This window comes from Diplodia corticola (assembly GCF_001883845.1).
Source record: "Diplodia corticola strain CBS 112549 chromosome Unknown scaffold57, whole genome shotgun sequence".
NCBI lineage: Eukaryota > Fungi > Ascomycota > Dothideomycetes > Botryosphaeriales > Botryosphaeriaceae > Diplodia > Diplodia corticola.
The window spans coordinates 218,707-246,167 of record NW_017971536.1 but is presented as its reverse complement, the minus strand read 5'-3'; the positions used below and the strand labels follow the sequence as shown (position 1 = coordinate 246,167).

Sequence of the window (27,461 nt, the reverse complement as noted above, 5' to 3'; positions counted from 1 at the left end):
TGTTTATTCTTTACGGGGTTATAGTCGACCTTTATAATAAGAGAAGTAGTATAAGAACCTATAGCCGCGTCTCGTATACGCTTTATATACGAGATTTATAAAAGTTACATACTAGTTACGTAACTCTCGCTTAGCTATATATAAAAGCCCTTCGGCCTACGGGCGAAGGCCGAATTTCTTAAGAATTCGTCTATTAATTATAAGCCCTCTTTTTATACCTATCTTAAGCTTTTTATTCGTGCCTTATATCTTATAGATTTAGATTTAAAATAATAGCCGCTATAGCGTATATCGTCTAGTAGAAAGATTATACGCGCTTATCTCTATTTTCTTTATTTAATACTTTAGTAGGCGCTATATCCGGAATTAATAAAAGAAATATACTAAGAGATATAATTATTATATATAGTATATATAGAGAGCTAAAGACCTTAAGATCTACGAGATTTATAATAATTATACTTAGAATAAATCTAGAAAGAATAAAGATAAGTACGTAAATAAAAGATTATTTTTACTACTTTCTATTTTAGCTAGATACCGTATTAGTTAGATAATATTAGTAGTTATATAATTATATTTAAGCTAATAATAATTTTCGGACTTAAAGAATACTATTATCTAACTAATATTAGTAGAAAGAATTTACTTTAAATTTACTTATAGAATAATCTATCTAGCGATAGTAACTTTCGAAGTAATTTCTTTTAAAAAGTTTTTTTAATATATCTCGATACGAGAAAGAATAGTCGAGGAGGAAAATATTATAGATAGTATAGATTATATAATAGATTAGCGCTTAAAAAGGCTATTCTAAGATTATAAATAACGAAAATTTCGTCTTTTCTTAGCCGAGCGTTTTACTTTAAAATAGTCTATAAAGTTCTAGATAGTATAGCTTTAAAGTACTCGTTTCTTTATTATAATATTTTCTACTAAAAGATTAGTATCTTATACGCCTAGCTTTTATCGAATTTAAGACGCTTTAAATTAGATAAGTACGTTTTACTAAAATTAGAAGCGATTATTTAATAAGATATTTATTTTCGGGGTAATTAGTATAATAATTATAATATCTATTAATAATCTAAGAGTAGTAGTAATAGTATTATATTAAGAAAGAACGATATAGCTTAAACTATTCTAGGTAAGAAACTCGGGATTTAATATACTAAAAAAAGGAATCTATACGTAGAAGCGGAGATATATTAAAAGAAGAATAGCTATAAAATAATAAGGTTGGATAAGTCGAAATTATTTATATATTTATGGCCGGATTTGCTGGTCGACCGGAAGTCTTATAAACTATATATACCGGTGAGATATACAGTGAAGCTTTTTTTTTTTTATGCGGATAGCGCGGGCACAACGCTTTCATTATGGATCTTTATAACCAAACTCGTTGTTTCACAGACATCAGAGTAGAAGACGAGAAAAAAACTATATCTCAATCCTCTTTATGTTTAACCAACTGTACTCTTTGTGGACGTGATTGCCGAGGGTCACAATCCTTAGGTTTCGAATTCTCAACACAACGAGCCTCAAGGCTTGGTTCCTCAGGACTCGACTCCTCAAGCTATGGTTCGTCCTGACTTAATTCCTCAACACGCGGTTTCGCAGATACCAGTTTGTCGTAGGTCAACCCTAAGTGTAAGCGACGTTACCCAATCGCACCACACTGCAGACTGACAAGCATGGCTCTAACGAGAGTAGCAATGAAATGCATAATGCACACATGAGAAACAGTGTAGTGCTTTGATCAAGGCCTTGAAATTTTCATTGGGAACAATAAGTTGGTGTACACCAGGTCTGGATCACCATGGCTAAGATACGATGCTAATCAAACAGACCATGCCTACTACAAGCATTGACCTATCACGGTTTGGGACCATTTCATACCAAAATAGCCGGAATTAAAGCTTGGAAACACCTCTCAGTTCATAGTTTCGGTGGAAAGATCCTAGTCCTCATCCGAGCCTATATCCTCTCGACGACCTTGTTCATCATCTGAGTGATGGTACTGTTCGTGATGAGCCTGTTCTAAGCCATGGTCCTCATCGGTCTCTTGATCACTGGTGGCCTGAGAAGCATCGTCAATTGGACTTGGTGGCCTGGCCAGAGTTGCGAGTTCCCTCTTCAGTCCCTCCAACACAGTTCCAAGTCGTGCTTTTAGGTCTGGCATCCTTGCTTGCGCCATCTGCGTTTCCAGTTCAGCTATCTTCGCTGTCATTTCCTGGATGGCAGCTTGCGTGCCGTCGTCCTCGACAACGCTATCCTGGCGGGCACCTTCGAGTGGTTCTTCGTAGATCAAACCGGATCCAAAGAAGCTGGCAAATTGCCTCGCCATGCGCTCATCCTTGATAGCAAACACGACCTCTAGCCCGTCCCAACCTTCTCCGCGATTCCAGTTGATGCTGCCGGTCCTGGCCTTTTTCTTATTCTCTGTACCAAAGAGGACTTTCTTCCACGCTTGGGCAACTTCACCAACTGGGTTGCCGTACGCTCCGCAACCCCAAGCACCGAGCACTACCTTATCCGCTCCCTTCATCCTGAGAATTCGCATGACTGCCTTCATCTTTTGCACCACGAGGTCTCTTTCTTTGCAATTGGCGTACTTCTTCTCTTCACCCTCCTCACCCTCGACGTCTGGGAACCTCAGCATTCCGGCCGAGACCACATCGACGAAAAAGCGCTCCTTCTTGTCTAATTCCGCTGCCTCATCATCCGATCTCCGAAATACCAGCACATCCGGCGTGTATATGGCGCCGACTTCCGGCAGGCGGTAAAATTCGTCGCGAAGTGAAGGGTAGAGAGTAGTGCGTAGGCAAAGCCACTCTTCTTGCGAGGTGGCTCCGTTCAGCAAACCGCCGCCGGGACGCAGAGGTGAGGCCATGTTGAGGACCGCCACCCTCGGCCGCTTGCTGGTCTCGGTCGAGCCCAGTCGCACGGCAGCCTCTAGCGTGTCGGTAACCTGCAGTTTGAGCTGCATCGGCGGCCTCTCTGGCGGTTGTGTCGCAGTGACCTTGTCTGTCCCACCCCTCGCTTCGGCAGTGTCATCGTTGTCCTCATCGCGACCCCGGGCCTTGCCCTTGCCCTTCGGTTTGGATTTGGACTTCGATTTCGCGTCAGGCTTGGGAGCGTCTAGATGAGAAGGGCCCGTGAGTGGGGGTGGATCGACGATAAGCTCTGCGGCATCAACGCCGCGTCGGGCGCGAGGATAGGTGTTCAGAAGGGCGGGAATGGTTTGGTTGATGGTCGCCTTAGCCTTCTTCGCACGGACATCGCGGCGGAAGGACTGCGGAGGGACGACAACGGTGGGCTCAGTGCGGCCCATGATGGTTGAGTACAAGCGCGTCTCAGTAGTGGAAGGTCGAGGAGGGTTGATGGGGAGACAGTTGCTGAAGTAGTGCGCCCTCGAGGAAACAGGGTACTCAAGTGGCGCTCACGAGCACCTTGGTGGACGAGGATGCTGTCATGGCGCCGGCGACGGGGATGCAGGCACCAGTGACGATGAAATTACTCATCACGCAGGGGGAGAGAGATGGAGTCGCCCAGGGCCAAGTGACGGGTGGAGGCAGTTCTCGAGCGGCAGAGAGAGGAGATAAATGCCAGAGGAGCCCCAGAACGCGGAATATGCTCCGCGGCTTCTCATTGTGGCATCGTTATTGGCAGCGTCAACCGGCGGGCGACACCGCCAGAAGGGGCAACGTTTAATTTGCAAGCGGCCAGGAACGCGTATCTCACGGCCGGGGCAGGCAGGCACACGGCGGGGACAAGGCAAGAAGCTCCGCACCCGGCCTAGAACGGGCTGCTCTGGCTGCTCTGGCTGCTCTGCCCAACGTCGTCCGCTCAACAACCTCACGCCTCTCCAGCAGCCCGTCGCTGTGCCGTCCTGCGCAGCCGCCGCCGTCCTCGTCTTCAACCAACGCCGTGCCGACCTGTGCCATGACGACGCCGCCCGGGATGCGGTATGCAGGGCTGGGCAATCGCCTACCACGAACCACGGGCGCGGGCCCTCTATGATGCTGAAATCCATGTGCCTGGCCTGAAGCAGACGCGGGGGAGCGGCGGCGGGGGCCCAGAGCGCGCAACCCCGGACGCCGCGGCGGCCAACCCGCTCCCGCAGCTCACCGGCGCGAGCCCTGCGTGCTCGCAGCCCGGGTGCTTTGTGCGTGTCTCAGGGCGCGGAGGGCGCTACTGCAGCATGACGGACGGCGCGGCTCTCGAGGGGGCGGGCATCGACCGATTCAGCGCGCGCTGGGCTTGCAGCGGCGCCGCTTCTGTCGCCGGCTGTGTCTGGCTGGGTGCCGCACGCGTCTTCCCGCGCTCGATACCGTTTTTCAGGCTGCCGGCTGACGTCAAGCGTTGGGGAGCTGTCACGACGACGTTCGGGGCGAAATGTCGAAGTCCGATCTTGAATAAATGATCAGCGTCAGGCACCGCCCAAAAGGCGGCACTCGAGCAGCAAAGGACGACAACCACCGACATGCGCCGCTCGTAACCTGCCCTCCCCGACACGGCTCCCGCAGAGCTGTACCGCCTGAATGACCGGCGCCGCCCGCACCCACGAGCTCCGCAAGTGCGTCCCCCGTGCCCGCCGCCTCCCTCGCGCTCGTCGCTCGTGTTCTCTCGCCAACCCGCGCTGACAGCCCGCACGCAGATATTCGGAAAACGGACAGCTCCCGCTCGCCAACGCCGCATGTGAGCACCCGCTGGGCTGGCATCCCGCCCTCCAACTCCAGTCGCCGCTATGCGCCGCCCTGGCGGCCTTCACCGAGCTTGTCGTTGCGCGCCTTGGTACGCTGTCTCCGCTCCGCAAACTTTGGCGCCCGCCTGACCGCCACTGCAGGAGTCTTCGCCGCCTTCGCGAGCCTGACCGATGGCCGCACCCAGCGCGTGCTGGCCGGGACCTGGGGACAGACAGACGGACACACCCGGGACGACGCGCCTCTGAGATGGCTGCAGACCTGTGAGGCCGACCAGCACGTCTGGCTGTCGCTGGCCCGCCGCGCCCTCGGCCTCGACGCCCACCCATGCGACCGCGCGTTTCCGGGTGGCGGCATCGCCGTCCAGCTCGACGAGGACCCCAGCGCAGCCAATCTCAGCTGCGTCGTGCGCCCGCCGCACCTCAGGTACTACGCCGCCGCCCCGGTCCGCTCCCGCCGTGGAATCTGCATCGGCACCATCTTCGTCCTCGCCCGCGAGCCCCGCTTCGATTCCTTCGACGCCGATCTGGCCCTCCTGTCCTCCATTGCCGCAAAGTGCATGACCCAACTCGAAACGGCCCGGGAAAGCCATCTGAAGAGCCGCATCACGAGGATCAATGATGGCGTGTGCTCCTTCATCCACTCTAGAGATGCCGGCCCCGACGAGCCCTCAACCGCCGCCCCGCCGGCCTGCAATGCCGCCCCCGCCACCGCAGAACAAACATCCAATGCTCCCTCGACACAATCGCTGCCGGCTGCTTCCCAGGATCCTCTGGCCAATGACACCAAACCGTCGCAGCCCGACGCCGGCGATGGCTCCACTCCCGGTACTGGGAGGACAACCTACAAAGAAGCATTCGCTCGGGCAGCGGCGCACTTGAGGTTTGCACTCGACGTCGATGGTGTCCTGTTCGTTGACGGTTTGATTGGCTTCAATGGGGCTCTGACGCCATTGGCAAAGCGTGAGCAGGAACTTGAAGACGAAATGAATCACAAGGCCGGACGGAAGGATCCGTCCAAGGAGGATCCACAGTGGACACCAACCCCGGAGAACTCGGGAGTCGATTCGCCAGACGACGCACAACCTCCGGATGACGGTTCCGGTCCCGCGGAGAGAACCTTCACCAGTGCGGACTTCCAAAAATCCACCCTTGTAAGGCGGCCGGGCGAGATCCTTGCCATCTCTGTGCCCAACCCCCAGGCAAGACCACGATTAAGGAACCTTTCCCTCAGCCCTTCTGACAAGGACTGCCTCGACGAACGTTTCTTACGAAAGTTCCTTGCAAGGTATCCCTCTGGTAAGGTCTGGTATTTCGATGAGGATGGCGCTCCCTATACGTTTTCTGATGCGGAGACTCTTGTGCCTGATGATCCGCGTGGTGAGGCGAACCAATTTGCTGCTGCTTTCCGAGGCATTCGACAACTCATTTTTGCGCCTTTGACGGATCCGGTGACGCTCAAGCGCTTGGCTGGATGTTATGCGTGGACAACTCGAGTCCATCCTGTCTTTACCCCGACTGCAGATCTCGGCGCCTTCAAGGGCTTTCTGCACTCTGTTGAAGCTGAGGTGTCCAGGATTGATACCGTAGCAGCAATCAAACAGCAAGAGTCGTTCGTTTCGTCCGTCAGTCACGAATTACGTACACCTCTGCATGGCATACTCGGCGCTGTTGAATTTCTTGGAGAGACAAAGCTGGATAGCTTCCAGCAAGGCTTGGCTGAAAGCATTCGTTCGTGCGGTTCGACATTACATGACACTCTCAGCAGTGTCCTCTCGTACTCCAAGATTAATCAATTTGAGCGAAGACGGCACAAATCCAAACACAAGATCTCTGAAGAGATCAAAGATGCCGTCGAGGAGCCAGATCATGACCTGCACGGTCTGCTCACTTCTGCCAACATTGCTACTCTCTGCGAGGAAGTTGTTGAGGTCACTGCTGGTGGTCACAGTTTCAACAAGCCGACTTCAACGGATGATCTTACGATCACCATAGATGTCAAATTCCAAGATAACTGGAATTTCTTGACAGAGCCTGGTGCCCTCCGGCGTATCATGACCAACATTCTTGGCAACGCGCTGAAGTATACGGAGAAGGGGTTTGTCAAAGTCGGCCTGGACAGTGAGGACATGAGCAGCGAGCCGGCTGCTTCGAGCAAGCCGGGCCCCAAGCTCAAACTCATCAAGTTTTCCGTGGCCGACTCGGGCAAGGGCATGTCCAAAGAGTTCCTTGAGAAGCACTTGAGCGTGCCTTTCACCCAAGAGGATACAATGGCATCCCAGGGAGTGGGTCTAGGCATGTCAATTGTCAAGAGTCTTGTTGCGATGCTCGGCGGGAACATAAGGGTTCAGAGTCAGCTGGGAAAGGGCAGTACTTTCACTGTCAGTATTCCTATGGCTGCGGGGGATCCGAAGATTCCGTCTCCCGCGACTGTCGCTCTCGAGAAAGCGGTGCCCGAATTACGTCAAAGAAACCTCAACATTGCCATTCGCGGCTTCCCCCACACCCTCCAAGAATCTTTCGAAGATTACCTACGCAATTGGTTCAACTGTAATATTCTCGCGCCCGAAGACAACGCTCAGCCCGACGTCCTTGTCGTGGATCAGGCCGCCCGGACTTTGTCCCAGGACATCCGCTCCCGGTATCAACCCAACAGCCTTGCGCTACTTAATGTCTCAATCTCTCCCTCTTTACGCCGGCGTTCGGATAGCCTCGACTGGGGTTTCCGATGTCGGCAGACAATATCACGCCCCATCGGCCCTCACAAGCTTTCCAAAGCACTTCTCGCATGTGCGGACAGCTTGGCGGAGGAACTCTCTAGCCCCGAGCTACCACGTCCGGTTACTCAGCGACTTGACACCAACCCGTCCAATGTCTCCCACATGGATGTCGACACCACTGTCTCTCCGCGGAGTAAAGCTTTGGCTCGCGCCGCGGACCCCATCCAGTCCCTTGAAGACCTTCCTTCGCCGACTAAACGACCACGCCACTATCCCCCCGATGGATCTTCGCCGCCAGATCATCCGACCTACCCATTCAGGGCGCCCTCCCCATACTCACACCATCCGCATGACTCACATCAGTCGCCAATCTCCCCGACAGCTCCTGCTGCTGCCTTAGCGCTTGAGCGATCCCTACTATCGCTCGGCTCCCCGGTCCAACCTGAAAGAACGCCCCGCCTTCTGCTCGTCGAAGACAACGCCGTCAACCTCAAGCTCCTTCAGACGTTCATGCTCAAAAAAGGCATTACGGATGCTGCGACCGCAGAGAATGGGAAGGTCGCGGTAGATCAAGTAGCAAGAATGACAGAAGCGGGTAGTGGATTCGACATCATCTTTATGGGTAATTTTCCTACCTGGAATCCCAAAACTCTTATTAGTGCCACATGACTAACAACACGAACAGACATCTCTATGCCCATAATGGACGGTTTCGAAGCCACTCGCGCCATCCGTGCCCTTGAACGTCGCCGACGCCTGGCTGGCTCCGCTCCGCCGCCCACAGCGCCATCTCAGCCGCCTCCTCAGCTGTCACATAGCGTCTCCACGCCCTCGGAATCTGAATCAAATACACCGTACACGACACCTTCGGCCGGTCAGGATGCACATCAGCAACGACGACGACGACTCTCCCAGGCCTTCGTCGTCGCTCTCACAGGTCTGGCTTCGACAAAAGACGAAGACAAGGCATACAACTGCGGCGTCGACCTCGTCATCACGAAGCCGGTCAAGTTCGGGAAATTGACGGAGCTTTTCGAGAAATGGGAGAAAGGAGAGCTGAAGGGCGGTGGCGGAGGGGGCGTCGTGGACGATTTGGTAGAGGAGGAGAGCGAAGGGAGGATGGGAGTCGAATGAGAAATACGTTTTGTCGTAGGGTTTTCACAGCTCACACTGGCGGTCAGAGTTGGTTTTTCTCTTGGTGTATGTGTGCGTGTGTGTGTGCGTGTGTCTGTTCCGAGTAGAAAGACCGTGTTCGATTCGCACGTTTAAAGAGGTGTATATTGTTTTTTTGTTACAACTATGGGAAAGCATTTCTTCGGGGTGGAGTGCGGTGGGCAGGGGGAAGAGGGAGGGAGGCAAGGGAGGGGTTGGAGGGGTGGGAGGTGAAACAAACGGACTATTATCTTTCCTCTTTCCTTCCTTTCTTTTCTTTTTCTTTTGTGAGGAATGGAAAGGCTATCGGAGATCACACTCAAGTATGAGATTACGACAAACACACTACACACAACAACAACACAACATCACGTCACAAACACACCACCTCTCGCGACCCAACACAGTCCAATCCAGTCCGATACACGCTGGACAGCAAAATGCACGGACGCCTGCACATGACAACCAACGGCGGATTCCCTCACGATGCGAGGATGAACAATGGCGGCGAACCTTCATGTGGATAGGGTGCCCAGGAGCCGACATTTACTTCGAGGCTGAGGTATCAAGAGTCAAGGAGCGGTACGTGGTTAACTGGATTAGGATTTGTTGATAGGATGTGCGGGCGGATGAGATTGATAACATTAGCGACGAGCGGCATCTTTGTTCAACTAGGCAATCAACCAAAAAAGCGACGACCATAGCGGGGCGGCTAGCGTTCTTGTGTTCGTGAGTTTTGAAAAAAAAAAGTTGTAGAGACGTTTATGTGCTTAAGCGATTTTCTTGTTTATCTTGTCTGTGTTGCTTGTCTGGTTGGGCTGGTGGTACTGCGGTTTTTTTTTCTGTGTTCGTATTGCTGTTTAGCGTCAGCTGTTGTGGTGAGGTTTAATGTTTTAATTATATTTGGAGGGTGAGGTGTGTGGTTGGGTTGTATCAATGATGGTAATGGTGATGGTTTTTATGTATTAGCAATGTGCAGAGATGTGGGCTGGCGTAGTGCGTTGCAAATAAACTGACATGGTGATATTCGACCTATTGCTGATTTTATGGGTAGAGTGCTTGCATGCGAAGGCTTGGTCAAACTCTATGGAGTAATCACATCCACTGCTGGAGCCGAGATAGGGAGAGACTATCAAATTGAGGGTCCATACATGTTACTTTACGAACCTGGACAGAAGAAAACTAAAGAGACTCAAAGAAAAAAAAACCGAGATAAAAGTCCGCGATGTCGTTACTTTAATAAGAAATTTGTTTTGTTCTTTACGAATTTCTTTTTCTGAACTGTTTCGTCATTCAGTTGTAAAAGCACCGTAACACCAATATTGAAACAGCAAAGGAAACAAGACCATTGCTTTCCCTCCTAAACATTTGCACGGCAAACGAAGCAGGACAAAGCTATGGCATGACAAAGAAAGGTTCTCAATTAGCCAAGAGCGTCATCACCTGTGGGCGGAATACCAGTGCACACTCAAGCTGTGGGACGGACGTCATCGAATACGGGATGGGAATGAAACTCTGGCCAGAGATGCAGGATGTGTCTCCTGAACGGGTAGATTTCATCGGAGGGCTTGAAAATCCCCACATGATCGGTGGGAGCAGATTGGTATTCCTTTTTCTCGTAGGGGCAGCTGGGACATGAGTAGGCAAACCAACCATATGGTAAATGGTCCCAAACACGCGGATAGGTCTTATCGTAAGGTTTGAGGATTGATCGAACAGCGTTGACGTGCATCCTCCCATGCTCGGTGAGGATATGCTCGGACTCGATGTGTTGTTGAATGGCAGCAATGTCCGTCGATGAATAGTCGCAGATGGGGCAAATAGCTTCGCCATGCACCCCGTAACCCCGACCTCGAAGATCGGATGCTTGTGAGATTCGATCAGCTTCATCGTGAGACATGAGGTGTCCCTTCGGGCCTGCAATCTGCTCGATGCTCAACCAGCGCTTCTGTCGGCAATTCCGCATGGGGCATTTCCGGTCTCGTTCCCCATAGCTCTTCAGTAGCTTGATAGTCTGGGCGTCGTCATTGTCATGGCAAGAAACATGGACCCTGAGAAGGTCCAGTGGAAAAGTCTCAGCAAGAGCTCGACAGCCTGGCACAGGACAAGCTGCTTGATCCTCATCGGAATGGACAGCCTTCAAATGCGCTTTGAGCTTGTCCTCTCTGTAGAAAGCATAGCGACCGCGACGATTGCAAGAGAACACGGGGCAATCGAATGTCTGCGTCGGCGTGTGAATCCCCATGTGACGCTGGAGCTCATACTTGCGCTTGAAGAGACGCTTGACTTTGCAGTTGGGAAATCTGCATGTGTAGCCTCCGCCATTCTCATGCACGTAGCTGTGAATGTGTTGAGCATGCAATACAAAGCGAGAATCGGAATCCAACTTACCCATCGCGGGCCCGGCCATCTTCGATGACTTTGGGTCCAATCACAGACAGCTCCTCTGATTCTTTCGCAGCGGATCCCGTAGTGTCAAGGTGTATTGGGTTATCGTGGTCGACATGCTTCTTCCATGAGGACAGAAGCGCCCCGTTGGACGGAATATTGCTCGATTCTGGAAGTGAATCGTGCAAAGCCGCTGAGAATTGTGGAATCACCGCTGGAGAATCTTGGTGCTTAGTTTCTAGCCAAGCATCGTGATCCGCTTGTTGCTTTCCAAGTAATGATAGCGAAGTGGAAGTATTCGGATCCATCATGTAGTATGGATGCACAACCGGTGGCGGAACAGCTATCAATCCCGATTGGGATTCTTCATGCCAGCAACGTGTGGGGTGCTGCAGGGATCTTTGCCCCATGGTCAGCTGCTTGGAAAAAAAAAAATCTTACTCGTCAGCCTCGGAACTATTGACGTCTCCCGAGCCGCAGTCAGCAGGCAGCAGCGAGCTGTCATCCGGAGCGTCGCCCTGCGGGAACATGCTGTCCACCTCTTGCAGGAAATTCTGAAAGAATTGCGGGTCGTTGAAGTCATCGTCCATTCTAGTTCGTCGAGCGCGGCTACAGTGTAACGCTGACAGTGACGTGGTGTGTCTGGAAGGGCGAGGCTGAATTCCCGAGAATGATGGTGATTGGTTGAAGTGGGACGGGGGTCGAACGATGAGATGGGCGGAACGCTTGAAATTGGGGGTGGGCATGGTGGGCTTGAAGTATTGCGAGCGCGAGGCTGGCCCACTGTGGGACGTGAGGCTGACAGGGCGATCATCCTGGCTCGTGAGGTTGTAGGTAAGCAGGGATCTTGTGGGCCGGGAAGGCGGGTGCAGGGTTGTGTCGTGGCGGCCTTGTCTCTGGAGAACCGAAGCGTGCCTACTGAAGCGCACAACGGATATTACAAAGATGAGGGTGCCATGGTGAGTTACGAGAGCGCTTGCATCTCTAACTGTGGTAGGCGAGGGGATTGTAGGTGTTTGTAACTTTGTCTTCATATTGTTTTTAGTCATTCCATTCCCATCTGTGTCGCCGGCTCAAATTTGAAGGTACTTCGTAAACAGTGAATTGAGACTTCGAGACTCGAGACTTTGATGGTAACTTTTCAAATTTCATTCAGGTATCCTCACACTTACGAGGGGTGAACGACAACGTCCAGGCCCGCACGAGACAACTTCCAGGAAAGTTTGCCCAAACTCCAGACTCCCAAACACCTTAAGTTGCTTTACGGTCCGTTAGAAAGCCACAACCATTTCTTTTGATTACTCTTCCATAGCATCGATTTCCGAAACCGTTTCGCTCTCCTTGTTATAATAGCTGGAAGATTCAAAGTTAGCACTGGACGTCATTGTGACTGCATTTCTTGACCTACGCAATGAACTTGATCTTGAACTCAGCCATAGCGACACCGAAAAGCTTCAGCAGCGCCGTCTGGTGGCTGTTCAGCGTCTGACCCTCGGTGCAAATGGTATAAGGCTGGTCCAGCATGACCTTGCCCTTCTCGAGCCTGGTGGGCATGCCCCATTTCCTGACGGTGACCTCCACGGGGTGCGGCAGCGGCACATCGTCCTCAACGGGCAGCTCGCCAGCACGCGAGTATACGATGCCCTCGGGAACAGTGAAAGTCTGGGTGGCTTCGACGCCGGCGCGGGCGAAGTCGGTTTGGGAGTAGCTCTGGAAGTGCTCGATGATCTCGGTGGGCTCGCGGTTGGTACAGAACAGGCCGACGTTGCCTTCGAGGCGCTGGGCGAGCTTGTGGAGGTTGGGGAGGTGCTCCGAGGCGTCGTCGGTGCCGAGGGCCTTGGCCATGACCTTGGTCTTGCCGAAAAATATTCTGCGGAGAGCGCGTCAGAAAAGGCACCATGCGCGCAATCGCCAATGGCGGGCGCATGCAATGGAGACGCACCTGCTGTCAGAGAACTCCTGACGGACCTCCTTCAGGTAGTTGTTGCGCATGTTCTCGACGTCGAAGACGAAAATGTACTGGAAGTTCTCGGCGGCCTCGCGCACATTGTTGAAGAGCTTTTCCGACAGCTCCCTGCCCTTCTTGTCGACCTTGGTGAGGTGAACGACTCTCGCGCGCTTCGATTTGGGCATATTGAGTGATTGGAGGTAAAAGTGTACGGTGTTGTGGCAGCGGAGGGTCGGTTGGCCGAGACGTTGCGGTGGTGTTGAAAATAATTCGGCGGAGGGTCTGATAAGACGATAGCGGCGCAGGTGGAGGAACTTTTCACGATGGCGCGGCGGCAAGCGTCATCTTTAGACGAGCGACGAGCTTAAGCGGTGCGCAGCTACCTAGCTCCACCACGACCACCTCACCTTCCTCTCGACCTCTCCCCAGCATGCTGAAGACGCGCCATGCTGGGGTTTATGGACTACGTGCAGCATGCCTTCTATGAAGCAACCCACTGGAACCATGACAATTCCTACTCCTACCTGACCGCGACAGCCCAAGGTAACCACACCACGCGCATCTGCAGCCCCGCCTGAGAACCTTCGCTGACCTTGCGCGCAGCGCTGCTCGACTTCCAGATTACGCGCGGGCTGCGCCTGAACCTCTCGTCGTTGGCGTCGCCGAATCTCGCGACGTCTTACTCGCTCGGCACCGTTGGGGTCGTCGACGGCTCCTTGTCCTACCTGTACTCGTCTCTGGCGCTGGATGTCAAGTCACGGAGCAGTGATATTGACTTGCACAATGTCGTACGGGGCTACCGGCACCTTAAAGAACTTCGGCGGCCTGACGAGCCCTGGTGGTGGGAGGTATGGCACAGAGGCAAGCGCATTGATCGCAGAGGTGAGTCCTCCACCGCGCGCGGCGACACAGCCGGGCGGCGTTGCTAAAGGGGCGCCCAGCGACTGTGCTCTACGGCCGGATTTTTCTGCCCACAAACTCGCTAGAGGCGCTGTACCTGCGTCGAGTGTCGCCCACGCGTCAAGTGCGGATAGCTGCGGTCAGCGACTCGAACATGAATAATGGCGGCACTATCCTCGGAGTCGTGCAAAACGACTATGGAAAGTATAGCACCGAGTATCTGTACAGCACGGACAGCGCGCTCCTGGGCGTTCGGGGGCTCTACAACTTCGGTCTCGACCCCAGGACGCCTGGTGGCGGTAACGGCGACGACGAGGCAAAATCCGCCAGTGCCGAACGGGTCAGCGGCATGTTCAGTGCGGGCGCGGAACTGTACTACGGCCTTCTCAACAAGAGCGGTGGCATGAGCACTGGCCTGAGGTTTACCACCCTACCCCAGCACACGGGATTTCCCTACACAATGACCCTCACGCTCAACCCCCTGATGGGCAGCCTGTCGTCTACATACGCCGTCAAGGCCGGCCACAACGTCGCGCTGTGCTCGCGGTTCGACTTCAACTTCTATTCGTACGAGAGCGACCTGCAGCTGGGGTGCGAGCTGTGGCAGCGGCGGCGCGACGCCGACGCCGAGTGGGCGGTCAGGATGCTCCGGCCGGGCTGGGCGCAGCGCACCCCGTCCCCAGACGAGGATGTGACGGGCGTGATCAAGGCCCGCGTCGACCAGAAGTGGCGGATTGGAGTGCTGTGGGAGGGCCGGATCAAGGAGCTCCTGTTCACTGTGGGAGCCAGCTTCGACCTGAAACGACGGGAGCAGATCTTTCGCGCCGTTGGCGTTGAGGTACAGTACTCATCCTAGCCGATCGTAGATCCCGTAGGGCCATGCTCGAGCATCGGAGCAAGCACGGCTTTGGGAGGCCGGCCGGATACGATAAGGCGTGGCGCTGGCCGAATGCGGCCAGGCTGACGGGATCCCCTGACCGCGCTGGCGCGGCGGCTGGTGCGTCATCAGACCAGCGCTGGGCAGGCGTGAGGCCACAGGCGCCGAGGCACAGAGGCAGGGCCCAGCGGCATGACGAGAGGTGAAACCGCGGGCAACGGCCTGTGGCAGCGAGTTGGGTTGGGCGTGCGGGCGTGGTGCGTGGTGCCACTGGCTCTGGCGGGCGTCGCACAGCTTCTGTGCGAGGACGCGGCGGCACCCTGTCTGTCGGCCCAGGGCCCACGGCGTGGGCGGCGCGGAAGCGGTGGGCCAAAGGCAGCTTCCGTAGCAGACGGCATCTTCCAACAATGTGAAGCACTGATTGGCCTCCTTTCGTCGCGGGCGGCGGATGAGGCAAACGGCCGGTGTGAGGGTGCCCCAAACGCGCGCTGGATCGAGGCGCGCCCTCTCCGCGCAGACTCCACACGCCAGGGCTGTTCCTGCGTCGCCCGCCGCGGCATCGCGCCAGCGTGGTGTCGCGCTGCATAACTGGGCTCTATTTATACCTCGAATCGGACCAATGGACGCGCGCGCTTCGGCGCCCGTTCCTGACTAGACTCGGCGTGCCTGTCAGACGGCAGCCCGCCAGCCAGTCAGCCTGCGCGGCGGCAGCGCGCAGCAGCGCCCTCCCTGCCTGGGCCGAGCGAGCGGAGCTTTGCCGGCGCGCGCGCGCTCCGGGTGGTGTGCCTGTCCGTGAGCGCGGGACCCGTGGACGGCGACTCAGCGGCGGCGGTGCCGGGCAGCCTGTGCTGCGGCGGGCGAGGAATGCGACGTCAGCCGGCGCCTGGCCGCGGTGGCAGCGGGCGCCGAGTGAGCAGAGCGGCGGGCGGCGTGAGCGTTGGCGGCAGAGGGCGAGCACGATTTTTGGTGCTTCGGGCGAGGTTTGACCCATTGTGGCCGTGACCCTCGGAACCCACGCCGCGCTGACTCGGCAGGCGCAGGCCAACGATTGGTACTTCCTGCAGCCCCCAGCCTGCCGCTAGGCCCCCTTTCTCTGCTCGCACCCTCTGCGCCGCCTCAACCTCATTACACCCGCAATATCGCCCGCTTGGATTTCGCCTGCCTCCGTCATCTTGACTGCCAGTGCGATCTCCACCACGTTCTCTTCTGCCCTTGTTGTTCTTTACAGGCGCCGTCACTCCTTCCGGCCGTCTATTCTGTCTCTTTTGGGTCATCGCCCGTCCTCTCCTTAGCCCCAGCTTCCGCCGTCCCGGTGTTCAGTCCTTAGGCTTCTGCCCAGCGCTCGAGTAGCCGATCAATTAGCATCTTCCTGCTCCAAGTCAGCGAAGCTTTGATACCTACCTATCCGTTTGCTCGCCTGGTCGCACGCTGCACATCCCTACTGCTCGCGGATACCCTCCTTGTACCGATCCCGCGCCGGAAGCTCTCCTGAGCACTTACATTCATTCGGGTCACCACCGCCTTTTCACCCAGGCTTCTCTCATCACGACTATTACGACAAGACATATACCCTCGCAGCCCCGTCGCGCTACTGAGGCCCCATTGACCGAGTCATAACCCTGATCTTCCCAGACTCTGGTGCGCCTGCAATACATCGCGAATGCAGTCGACCGCACCACAGCAATCCACCATGACCACCAACTCGACGCCGTCGCCCTCGGCGTCGGGCTCCGCCGGCCAGCCGCCGAACTCTGCCTCGTCCTCGCGCCGCCCGCCGCGCAAGAGCACCTTGACCCAGCAACAGAAGAACCAGAAGCGCCAGCGCGCCACCCAGGAACAGCTGCTGACCCTGGAGATGGAGTTCAACAAGAACCCCACCCCCACTGCCATCGTCCGCGAGCGCATCGCGTCAGAGATCAACATGACTGAGCGCTCGGTACAAATCTGGTTCCAGAACAGGTAGCTCCCCCATCCTCCCCCACGCGCCGATGCGCGAGCCATGCTGACGACGTCCAGGCGCGCAAAGATAAAGAACATCGCCAAGAAGAGCATTGAGAGCGGGGAGGACTGCAATGACATCCCCGAATCAATGCGGCGATACCTGGCGCTCCAGGCCATGGAGTCGGGCAAGACTCTGGGCCGCGACTTCATGGGTCGCACTGGTGGCATGCCCTATGGCAGTGGCATGCTGCTCAACACCGAGACCAGCTCGTCCAAAGTTGGTGAGTAGTCGCATCAGCCATGCGCGCTGACATGGCATCGTACTGACCTGCTGGTAGTCATCCACCACTTCGCTTGTCGATCTCTGAGCATCGGCACGTGGCGTCGCGTTGGACAGAGCGCTATGGACCTGGTCATCTTCTACTCGCCTGAGAAGTGCTGCGTCACCTACTACATCAACAACGACTCGGCCGGCTACAAGATCGAGTACCCGTTCGCTTACATCAAGAACATCTCCCTTGAGCTCGGCGATGGACAGAACGCGGAGGGCGCCTCGCCAAGACTCGGTGGCCTGGTTGTTGAACTCACCAGACCGCCAAACTTTTTCATGGACTCCTCGGGATCTGGCGGCTTCTACCAGTGTGGTGACTTCACCGAGGACCAGCAAGCGTCGCAGATGCTTGTCCATCACCTCGGCGGCCACCCGAAGGTCCTCAGCGGCCAATTGGCCAAGCTCGTCTCGCTCGAGTCGTTCCAGAACAGACACAACTTCTACGACCCGAACGCCTTGGCCATGTCTGCTCCGGTTTCGCCGATCAACCACAGGCCGGCGTCGCAGCCCAACCACTTCGTCCACCCGCACGCCGCGCCCATGTACCAGGAGAGCCCCTTTGAAATGCCCGGTGGCCTCCAGCCTCCCCCCGCTCACCGCGGCCACAAGCGCCAGAGGAGTAGGTCGGTGCCCGTGGCCATGGACTTCTCGATGCTGCGTCAGAACCCCATGCAGCCATTCATGATTCCGCCTCCTCCGCAGACCTCCTATCCTGCCCCGCCATATACCCCGCAACCGCAGGAAATCTATGCGCCTGTCCCGCAGCACAACATGTCAGGACCCATTGGACCGAACCTTAGCATCGACACTTCTGCTGGCTACGGCATGGATTTCAGACAGTACCCCATGTCTGCCACCACGGCCAACTCTCCGTCGGACTATGGAACCCCCGGTTTCTTCACCTCGAACCCGGGCCCTGATAACATGCCTGCTGCGAACTTCAGCACTCCGTACAACAACCCGTATCTGTCACCGCTGCCCGATCAGTCGAGCATGTCGCATCAGTCCATGTCTCCCATGTCGGCAATAAGTCATGGTGATCCCATCATCGCGAACCAGTCGCCACCCCTAACTTCGCTTGGTCGCGCTTCCTCGGCAGACCTTTACCCGATGTCGCAGGATAGCGCAATCTCGGATGATGGCATGTCGCTAAGCGACATGTACGCGAAGCAGTCCCTCTCGCTGCCTTTCCGCTCACCAATGGGAGACGACAACCTGGAGGACCTCGACATGTCGAATCTTGTCTCGTTTGGCACCATCGATCCGTCCAGTCTTTCGCCTGAGCAGCATCAACAACACCACCAACAACCGACGATGTAATTTTTCGTAGCGTTCGCTCTGGTTCCCGGCGATGCTCGCCGAGCGCACAGCTGGATGCAGGAGATCTGGTTGTCTTGAAACAGGCACACCGGACGCCTGCGGACGGTGTGCGTTCGTACATATCACGCACACATTCGCCGCCGATCGTTGATATACCCCTCTCCAAACGGTTCTTCCAGCGTGTTTCTCGCGAATATTGCCACCATTAATACCATAATTAATATGTGAACCACCAACTGATGCAATTTTGAACGACACATCAAACATCCCGGAGGCTGAAAGGCGTTTTGTTCGGTTGACAGTCGTGGGACACGGCCGGTACAGATACGAAAGACCCAAAAGGCGGACTGGTAGAACCTGCGCCATCCGACCTTTCTTTTGCTGCTGCGCTGCTAAGGGAGGCACACAGGTGTTTTTTTTTTTTTTGCTTCTTCTTTCTTCTTGGAAACTTCGCTTCTTTTGCTTCTCAAGCACTGCGTTTTATCATTCTTGCTGGTCTTCTTTCTTCTTACATTCTACATGGCACAATTTGTTTACCACTTCTCTGCGAGCTCGTAATCGCCCCGATTTCTTCCCTTTTTCTTTTCTTTTTCACGCCCCCCATTCTTCGCCGTTGGATTTGTTTCATTTGTTTGAGGTGTTTGTGCGCAATTTTTTGCTTCATTTTTTCACGTCCAAATACCAGATGGAAAGGGAGATGCTGTAACAAGCAAGGGAATTACACATGATATGTTGGGCACGGAAAGCCAAGAAAGGGGTCTGAGGCGCGCTTCTCGCCGCTGCGCGGAAGAGATTTCTTTACGGTTGATCAGGGCTTTGGCCTGCCTGTTTTGGTCGTTCTGGTCGTTCAGCGAGTGTCCTTGTCGCTCTCGGAATCGAAATAAGTAAACAGAGAATGTTCCCCCTTCAGTTTATTTTGCAATCGCGACATACGGGATTCACATTGTGGCTTTGAAATGGTACACATCACACTTATATTCCTTTTGGTGTTTTGTGGGTTTGGGTGGCTTCAGTCTCCGCACGCTGTGCGTGTACAGCTAAACATTAGTCCAATGAATGTAGTCTGCTTTGCGAGAACAGATGTTCTGCACACGTGGTCCTCAAATGGTGAGACGCACAAGTCGCATCAAGCTTCCCGGCGTCTTCTAGACCATGCAGGGCGAAAGGGGGTGAAAACGCCTCTCGTTCGACATTCTTGGAACCTTTTTGCATGTGGTGGAGCCAAAGAAAGCCGTGGCGCCAGCCTCAAAGTGCCGCGGGGCGTTCGGTTTGAGGGGGCTGTGTGGTGGTGGATCGGCCGCTAAAAGCGGAGAGCCAGGCCGCTACTCCTCTCACTGCTCACTAGCGGGGGGGTTTGGGTTGGCTGCGTGGTGTTAAGCTTCTTTTCCAATATATGAAGGGCCGGCGCCTTGGGACAGGCTCTCTGCCCTCAACCTGCAGGTTGGGGGCAGGAACAACCAAATATAGCAACAGAGCAATAGATGGCCCGCCAACTCTGCTTTGAACATGCGACGCGTGGCTGACGGATGGGACGGTGAGGCTGCATCGGGAACGGCTAGTCACGAGGAAGGGTGTGGATCACAGGGGGTTGTTGGTGTTGACATCGGGACTTCGGGATGTGACGGACGCGCGGGCGGAGTCGATCAGGCACAAGGGGGGGGAAGCAATGGAAGGGAGGAGACGCGCTACGATCATTTAGACGAGAAGCGGCTCGCAACGAGGCGTGGTGAGGTGCGCCGGCTGTGGCTCGCTCGCTCGCTACCGGTGTTGCTCACTCGTGCACACGCGAGGGGAACGCGGCGCGCGCGCGCATGCTTCCACTGCGGTTCAGGTGGAGCCCGCCAGCCCGCCAGCCCGCCAGCCCGCCAGCCCGCCCATTCCTTCGCCTCGCCCGGGCCTCTGCGGACGCAGCAAGAGATCATCCCCTCAGCGCCGAAGCACATACGTACTACGTAGGTGGTAGGACACTTTTTTTTTTCTCCTGTGCACCGCCGTCGCTCCGCCGACCGCGCGCCGGCGCCGCTTCCTCCAAGCGGGCTTCGCGCCTACCATGCTTTCCCTCTTCGTCGGGATCAGCAGAGGCCACACGCCAGAAGGTTCTTGCTCGCGAGCAGGGCGTCGGACGGCGGCCGACGCTATCCGCTCCGCCGGACAGGAGGAAACAGGCCAGAAAAATAGTCAAGTCGGCCCCGTTGTTGTGCGCAGCTGACGGCGGGCCTGGCGTCGGCCGGACGCAGTAAAGCGGGGCGAGCATTCGCAATCCTCAGGCTGCCAGCTTCCCTCTTCGGCAGCAGGGGCCCAGTTTTAGTGCTCGATTAGGGGGGTTGCGTGGAGTGACGGGCACGCCAGCGGGGTAGCGAACGACGACGGCAAGGTCGAGAAGACGCATGCCCAGGACGAAGGCGTTGACCGCCTGTGTCTTGCCCGTGACGTGCGGAGCGGATTTTGTTTTTCAGCTCGCAGGCCCGCGGGCCCCTCTTTTCGTCGGCGACGGGTGGAGAGCAGCCGGGCCAGCCCAGCGGGCGCTCCACCCGCCGACACCTGACCAGCCAGCCTGCCTATTATCGTCCCACAGCTGCTGCACATCCAGGTTGCATCGCCGCGCCGGGGCGTGCAGACGATACGACGTCCAGGGCCACGAGCACAACTCGGCGTCCGAGCCGCGCAACTGCACATCTGTAGCAAGCTGCATGGCCGTTATGCGATGGTCGCCGGCCCGGCCAATGGCTGAGCGGTGAGCCCGTCGCACATCTCCCCTGGCGGCCGGGCCTGTGGCGGGAGGGTCGGGGTGTGGCGCACCAAGACTGCCAGAGACAACCAGAGACAGCCAGAGACAGCCAGAGACAGACGCTGAAACGCCAGAAACCGGGCTCGCGCCTATTTGCCACCAATACGCGTCACTCCAACTTCGCGCACTTCCGCAAACGGCATCCTCAGCTCCTTTGGGACCCCGCTTGGCAGCGGCTGCCCGCACGCCGCGCAGGCCCGCCAATACTATATGATGACAGCTGTAGGCCGCGACACTGCACGCACATGTCGTCGTCATTTGCTCGCTGGCGCTCGGCACCGCCTGCCAAGCTGCGCCTTCCCAGCGCCTTCCCAGAACACCTGCAGGATGCCTTGGCTTGAAGACAAAAGACACGCCCGACATGGGCAAATACGGTCCTGCATACTCCACCGCCGCATTACACCACCTAAGACCAATATTTCGAGGGACCGCCTGGTAGCTCTCGATTGTCAGCCAGGCTCCTACGGCCCGTGTGAGAAGTGAAATCATGTCCCTGCAAATCAAGGACTTGCTACATATGCCAACATGGCGCTATAAGATCCGGCAGGCGCCATCGACTCTGCAGCAATTGTTGGCCGTCATCTCCTCTTACTTCAGCTTACTTCCCCTGCTCTACAACTACATTTTTCTCTCCGCCGCCAGCCATCCGAGCATTCTTCCCTCCGCCCGCCGCCAACAATGCGTGCCAATACCACAACATCATTTCTATCCTTGTCCGTACTGATACTCCTCGGCCGGCAGCATGTCTCCGCCAAGCCTCTTTCCTTCGTCCCCCGGCAATCCGAGAGCAATGGCACCTATGTCACTGGGCCGGTGATGCAGCAGAACTTTCCGGATCCCTCCATTATCTACGCAGACAACCAGTGGTGGGCATTTGCGACCATGGACGGCAGCATCAACATTCAGGTCGCACAGTCGTCCGACTTTGAGAATTGGACGTACCTTGACGGCGTGGACGCGTTGCCCGACCCACCGAGCTGGGTCGACATGGCGACGGTGAACACGTGGGCACCGGACGTCGTCGAGCTCGTAAGTTCTTCCCTTCGTGGCCCTGTTTTCTTCCCTGGTTTTTTTTTTCTTGGTCCTGCCAAGGTGTTTTCCGTAATTTCCGTTGTCTCAGTTGCGGTGTTGTTGAGGTGGCTTGACGTTGTTCCCTTTGATCGACGGTTACCCGTTCAGGAAATCCTTCCTATCGCGCGAGTCCGAGAGAGGCAAGTGACTGATTTCGCACTGCGCCCTGACTCAGGACGACGGCACCTTTGTCATGTACTTTAGCGCGACCACCATGAATGATACGACCAAACACTGCGTCGGCGCCGCGCTTTCCGACACGGTCGAGGGACCGTACACGCCGATAAACAGCACCCTGGCATGCCCGCTAGACCAAGGCGGCGCCATCGATGCCGCCGGCTTCAAGGACTGGGAGACGAGAGGTACCGGATGGGGACCTAACGGCCAGCTCTCGAATGCTACGGGCGACGACAACAGCTACTTGAATCCGGAATGGTCGAATGGTGGTTACGGGTAGGTGCGCCTTTACTCATTTGAGCTCTCGCATTAATGATGTTCTGCAGGGGTCAGCGATACATAGTTTATAAAGTGGACGGTGAGTTTTGCACGATAGCAGATCCTCGAAAATCAAATCACTGACAACCTCTCCTTCAGGCAACACCATGGGCAACGGCGGCGTTTGCGGCAATACCGTAAGCAGGCCCCGTCATTCTTCCCTCTCGCCCGTCTTCTCCTGCTACCTTCCTACCGAAAGAAATCAATAAATCACCATCTATTAACTCCGTTTCTTTCCGCACCAAAAGGTCGAACCGATCGCCGCCACACCCATCATGCTCCTCGCAGTCGCCGCCGACGGCGTCACGCCGCAAGGCTCGCCGATCCAGCTCCTCGACAACGCCGGCGTCTCGGACGACGGCATCGTCGAGGCGCCGTCGCTCGTCAAGACGTGGGACGGCGAGTACGTCCTCTTCTTCAGCAGCGGCTGCTACAGCACCGAGAACTACACCGTCTCCTTCGCCACCTCGTCCGGCGGCGTCACCGGCCCTTACGACCGCGCCGCCGCGCCCCTGCTGCAGACGGGCGACGACAACGGCGCGCTGGTGAGCCCCGGCGGCATGGACCTGCATTGGGACGCCAACCACATGGTCTTCCACGAGACCGAGACCGCGTCGCCGCTGGCGAGGGAGATGTGGGCCGCCCAGGTGTTGGTGGGGAATGGGACGGTGAGCGTGTAGGATTCGATTCGAGGTGGTGATCGCTCCGTCACTGCCGTCGCTCTCGGCCCTGCGAGGGAGAAGGTCGCGTCGACTGGGAGTAAGAAGAAAGTTTGGACTCCGTGGGCGTATGCGACGGTGGCGCTGGGTGTGGTGCTGTGTGCGAGCGTGGTGGGGCCGGCGTTGGTGTTCGATGTCGTTTGGCGGCTGGGGAAGACGTGGTGCGATTGGGGGCTTGGGGAGGTGGAGGAGGGTGAAAGCGTTGTTTGACGAGCATTATTACGACACTGCATGATGGGTTTGGTGTTTTCTGGTTTGCGGGCTGCTTTTTGTTATTTTTTTTTTCCAAAGAGACCATTAGATGTCCTAGACACTATCAGAGAAGAGGGAAGAGGGGGACAAGGGCGGTGTTGTCGGTTCATTGTGGTCGAAGGGTAATCACCTCTCCCGGAGGACTGGATGACTGGATGACTGGATGACTACTAGACATGATTACAGGCTCGCTGTTGGGCTTGAAAATAAAACCCAACATTGCGTAATGTTTCTTCTTCCTGATGTATGTGCTTCGAGACGGAATATACATATTTTCACATACTTTGTCTGCTCCAAAGCGCACAACACATCAAAAACACTCCCGATCGCCCTTCTCCATGCCTTTTACTTCCATTCCCCCTCCCCTCTCTCCCACCAAGCACACTCGAAAGGGGAAAGAAGAAGAAAAAAAAACGCTAGAACAAGGAATGCACCTCACGCCTGCCTCCGCCCCTTCTTCGCCACCAGACTCCGCGCCACGGGGCACACCCACACGTCGGGCCCCGCCTCGTCGTCGCGCGTGCGGTGCTGCTCGACGAGCGTCTCGATCTGCTTGGCCACGGTCCCGTTGGACGACAGCGTCGTGACGCCCTCGGCCCAGCCGTGCAGGAAGATGGAGCGGTTGATGTCGGTGAGGTGGGCGGAGACGGCGGCGGCGACGGCGGGGAGCGGTCGGCGTTGGCTTTGGCTTTGGCTTGGGCTTTGGCTTTGGCTTTGGCTTGGGTTGTTGGTGGGGCCGGGGCTGGTATGATTGTCGGATGTTGATGCTGGTGGTGGTGGCGGTGGTGCCGAGGAGGGGACAACGGTGATGGGGAGCTGCAGGTCGCGCGGGACGGGGTAGATGGAGAGGGCCTGGAAGGCGTCGAGCACGTCTTCCCTCGACGACGGCGTCTGCGACGACTGTCGTTTTTGCACTGACGCACCGCCAGCACCGGCACCATCCGTAATAACCCCTTCTTCCTCGAGCTCGGCCTCATCATCACCCTCCGCATCCGAAAGGAGCAGCTTCGCCCTCGCCACCTCGCTCTCCGTCCCGATCGTCGCCACGATCTCTTGCATCCGCTTCGCTGCCTCACGCGTACAGACGAGCGCAGGGGCAGGCGCGGGACCCCCGTTGCCGCCATTGCCGCCATTGCCGCCGCTTGCTAACAGTGCCGGGTACAGCGTCGTCGGGAGCAGCGCCTCGCGTGCTTCGTCGCGGATCTGGCCTTGCACGGCGCCTGGATACCACGGCTGGACGGTGCAGTGCGAGTGCGAGATGTCGGACGCGAGGGCGACGAGGAGGGTGCAGTCGATGTTGAGGGTGGGGGTGAAGGTGGAGAAGGGGTGCGTGAGGAGGGGCGTCAGGTCGGGGCCTGGCGATGATGGAACGTTTTCGGTGGCGTCGGTGCTGGGGGCGGGTAGGTGGTCTTGCTGGAGGAGGGGGGACGCCGCATGAGGCCCGATTTCAAGGGTGAGCGGCACGGATGGGGTGGAGAAGGCGCGGATGCGGGCGAGGAGGGCGTCGATTTGTTTGACGCGGCCGGCTTCGAGTTTGGGCAGTACGAGGCGGATGCGCGGGTGGCGGTAGTTGTGGCGGTTGGAGCGCGCTGCTTGCGTGAGGTGTTTGGCCAGGCGGACGAGGACGACTTCGTCCTCGTCGTCGCTGTCGGAGTCGCCTTCTCCAGCAGCGCCGTCCATGCGTGCCGCGCTGCCAACAGGCTTGCCTAGTTCCTCTTCGTCGTCTTCTTCGCTGTCGGAGTCGTTCCGCCACCCCTGTCGCGCCATCTGGAATAGCAGCTGGCGCTCGCTGATGGCCGACACTTTCAGCCACTCGCGCCCCTCGTCGACGACAGCATCCACAAGCACGCCGTCCTGCGTCTTCTTGACGTGGGCTTTGATCTTGGATGAGGGGGACAGCGCGCGGGTGCCGCCTTTCCGCGGTCGTCGCGAGGGGGGTTGGCGCGAGAAGGTCTGGCGCAGGGCGACGACGCCGCGGCACGTCTTGATGGCAGTCCACTGGGCCTCGTAGGAGGTGATGTTGGTTGAGCTGAGCTGGTGCTTTATTTTGTGATCCGCTTCAAGGGCGTCGAGGGGGTCTTTCTCTTCGGTCTCATCTGTGACGTCCGCTTCCGGGTTGGTGGTTTCGGTTATGGCCTTGTTAAGGAGCCGCTCGATGAAGCGTTTCTCGGCGTTGATATCTTGGATGAAGGCGCGGTGGCCAAGAACTTGAGGGCGTCGATGCTTCTCCAGCAGCTTGTCGAAGGACTCCAGCTCGGAGAGGAGGGTGTTGGTCCGGTTGAGGAGCTCGGTAGCTACCGCTACGGCGGGGAGGTCGTCGGCTGGTCTGGTGGTGGCTTGCGAGCCATTCTCCGCGTCTTCCTTGTCCATGCTCTTTTTCTAATAGGCCCAGAGGCTATGTTTCATGCGTCTCTGTGGGTTTATGTGGCACTGTATACGTAGAAGGACAGGAAAAGTGTAAGTGGTGTAGGAAATTTCCTGGATCGCCAGTCTGGCAGAAGTAGGCCGCAGCACGCAGATTTGCGGAGGCACTGGCCTTATATAACAGAGAAGAAGGATCGTACAGTTTCCCGGGCGGTGACTCAACAGGCAACCGAAAGAATGGAAGACGAGAAGTCGGAGCGAATGGTCAGGCCTCACAGCCTCAACGGCGGGCGGTGCACCAAGGCAGCAACGGCCCATCTCCGAAGAAACACCGCGCTTCCCCGCGACAAGATAACGATTGCGGACCCTCGACGCCGCTGCTCGCCCAAGCTACATCACCACCGCGCGACCTCGACCGCCAACCCCTCCGTCCGTCACCCCCGCGCCATGCCCTACTTCACCACGAGCGCCGAGTGGTTCGAGCAGTCCCGGCTGCTGCTCGAAGCCCGTCCCACCACCGTGCGCTTCCCTCCCTCCCCCCCATCCAATTGTGTCCTGACACACCCACAACCTTCCCGAGAGCCGCAATTGACGTTTCCAATTTTTTTTTTCTTTCCAGGCCCGTGTCGTGACAAAGTACTCGATCATCAAGCGCAAGACCAGCAAAGACGGCAAGCGGCAGGTCGCCACCAGCGACTCGGCGCACGCCGACGCGACGCAGAAGCCGACCGCGGGCGCGCCCGCCCAGGCGACCCAGGCCGCCCTCACCCTCAAGACGTACGACCCGGCCTCGGGCGTGTGCTTGAAGTACCAGACCACCAAGGCCGCCGAGGTGGGCCGCCTGATCTCGAGCTTGGAGCGGTTGGCGAGGAGGATGGCGGCGTTGCCGAGTGTGCAAGAGGGTATGTGTGTGTCCTGTGGGGGCGTTCTTTTTTGGCGGAGGTGGGGGCCGTGTGGGGGAAATTGAGCTGTGGTGTCGTTTGGGGATTGCGCTTTACAGCGGGGTTGCGTGTGGGCGGTGGAGTTTTGGTGAATGGATAAGGTGCTGACGCGGTGGTTGTGTAGATGCTGCAATGCCGGATGCGCCCGCCGCCGAACAGGGCACTGGAACGAACACGCCCAACCCGGAGCCGGCAAAGACGGACTCGAAGCCCGCACAGGGCGGAGGAAAGAAGAAGAAGAAGGGCAAGAAATGAGTAGAGACGTAGTGAGGACGTGTTTGTATGGCTTGGCGTTCGGAACAGAGACAGGGAATGAGTATGATGGGGGTGGGCCTATTGCTGGCCGGAGTCTTGCACTTGCCTGAAGTCTCAGCGTGACCGGGGCGGAGGAGACCTGTTGCCTGCGATTATGGAGTACAAACAAGCTCCACGGAACGGTTGGCTAATGATAGCTATGCCGAGCACTATACCGAACCGACTGGATTATTTTCCTCCCTAGTGAGTAGCGAGCTCCAAAAGCCGGGCTACTAGAACTGAGAAGCACCTTAG

The 27,461-nt window shown here is 56.5% G+C and overlaps 9 protein-coding genes across 9 annotated transcripts; 5 read left to right on the top strand and 4 right to left on the bottom strand.

Moving 5' to 3' along the window:
- Positions 1–1,960: 1,960 nt before the first annotated feature.
- Positions 1,961–3,334, bottom strand: BKCO1_5700075 (tigr02452 family protein; the record flags this gene model as incomplete). Its single annotated transcript, XM_020277518.1, has 1 exon — positions 1,961–3,334. The coding sequence occupies one exon, from the start codon at positions 3,332–3,334 to the stop codon at positions 1,961–1,963; it is 1,374 nt and encodes a 457-aa protein (XP_020126963.1).
- Positions 3,335–4,544: 1,210 nt separating this feature from the next.
- Positions 4,545–8,559, top strand: BKCO1_5700074 (two-component sensor protein histidine protein kinase (dhkj) protein; the record flags this gene model as incomplete). The annotated part of the gene is made up of 4 exons (XM_020277517.1): positions 4,545–4,579; positions 4,661–4,797; positions 4,850–8,047; positions 8,111–8,559. 4 exons carry the CDS (start codon positions 4,545–4,547, stop codon positions 8,557–8,559), a joined length of 3,819 nt encoding a protein of 1,272 aa, XP_020126962.1.
- A 1,486-nt stretch (positions 8,560–10,045) lies between these two features.
- On the bottom strand, positions 10,046–11,555 carry BKCO1_5700073 (c2h2 transcription factor; the record flags this gene model as incomplete). The annotated part of the gene is made up of 3 exons (XM_020277516.1): positions 10,046–10,916; positions 10,969–11,364; positions 11,407–11,555. The coding sequence occupies 3 exons, from the start codon at positions 11,553–11,555 to the stop codon at positions 10,046–10,048; spliced, it is 1,416 nt and encodes a 471-aa protein (XP_020126959.1).
- Positions 11,556–12,263: 708 nt separating this feature from the next.
- Positions 12,264–13,098, bottom strand: BKCO1_5700072 (mrna turnover protein mrt4; the record flags this gene model as incomplete). The annotated part of the gene is made up of 3 exons (XM_020277515.1): positions 12,264–12,318; positions 12,374–12,835; positions 12,908–13,098. 3 exons carry the CDS (start codon positions 13,096–13,098, stop codon positions 12,264–12,266), a joined length of 708 nt encoding a protein of 235 aa, XP_020126958.1.
- Positions 13,099–13,359: 261 nt separating this feature from the next.
- Positions 13,360–14,669, top strand: BKCO1_5700071 (mitochondrial distribution and morphology protein 10; the record flags this gene model as incomplete). The annotated part of the gene is made up of 3 exons (XM_020277514.1): positions 13,360–13,456; positions 13,517–13,795; positions 13,855–14,669. The coding sequence occupies 3 exons, from the start codon at positions 13,360–13,362 to the stop codon at positions 14,667–14,669; spliced, it is 1,191 nt and encodes a 396-aa protein (XP_020126961.1).
- A 1,711-nt stretch (positions 14,670–16,380) lies between these two features.
- BKCO1_5700070 (homeobox domain-containing protein) lies at positions 16,381–18,282 on the top strand (the record flags this gene model as incomplete). The annotated part of the gene is made up of 3 exons (XM_020277513.1): positions 16,381–16,649; positions 16,707–16,912; positions 16,970–18,282. The coding sequence occupies 3 exons, from the start codon at positions 16,381–16,383 to the stop codon at positions 18,280–18,282; spliced, it is 1,788 nt and encodes a 595-aa protein (XP_020126960.1).
- A 3,466-nt stretch (positions 18,283–21,748) lies between these two features.
- Positions 21,749–23,316, top strand: BKCO1_5700069 (glycoside hydrolase family 43 protein; the record flags this gene model as incomplete). Its single annotated transcript, XM_020277511.1, has 5 exons — positions 21,749–22,099; positions 22,317–22,594; positions 22,645–22,676; positions 22,736–22,773; positions 22,885–23,316. The coding sequence occupies 5 exons, from the start codon at positions 21,749–21,751 to the stop codon at positions 23,314–23,316; spliced, it is 1,131 nt and encodes a 376-aa protein (XP_020126921.1).
- Positions 23,317–24,042: 726 nt separating this feature from the next.
- BKCO1_5700068 (uncharacterized protein) lies at positions 24,043–25,977 on the bottom strand (the record flags this gene model as incomplete). The annotated part of the gene is made up of 1 exon (XM_020277510.1): positions 24,043–25,977. The coding sequence occupies one exon, from the start codon at positions 25,975–25,977 to the stop codon at positions 24,043–24,045; it is 1,935 nt and encodes a 644-aa protein (XP_020126938.1).
- A 441-nt stretch (positions 25,978–26,418) lies between these two features.
- On the top strand, positions 26,419–27,167 carry BKCO1_5700067 (wd repeat protein; the record flags this gene model as incomplete). Its single annotated transcript, XM_020277509.1, has 3 exons — positions 26,419–26,490; positions 26,591–26,873; positions 27,037–27,167. The coding sequence occupies 3 exons, from the start codon at positions 26,419–26,421 to the stop codon at positions 27,165–27,167; spliced, it is 486 nt and encodes a 161-aa protein (XP_020126924.1).
- Positions 27,168–27,461: the final 294 nt, after the last annotated feature.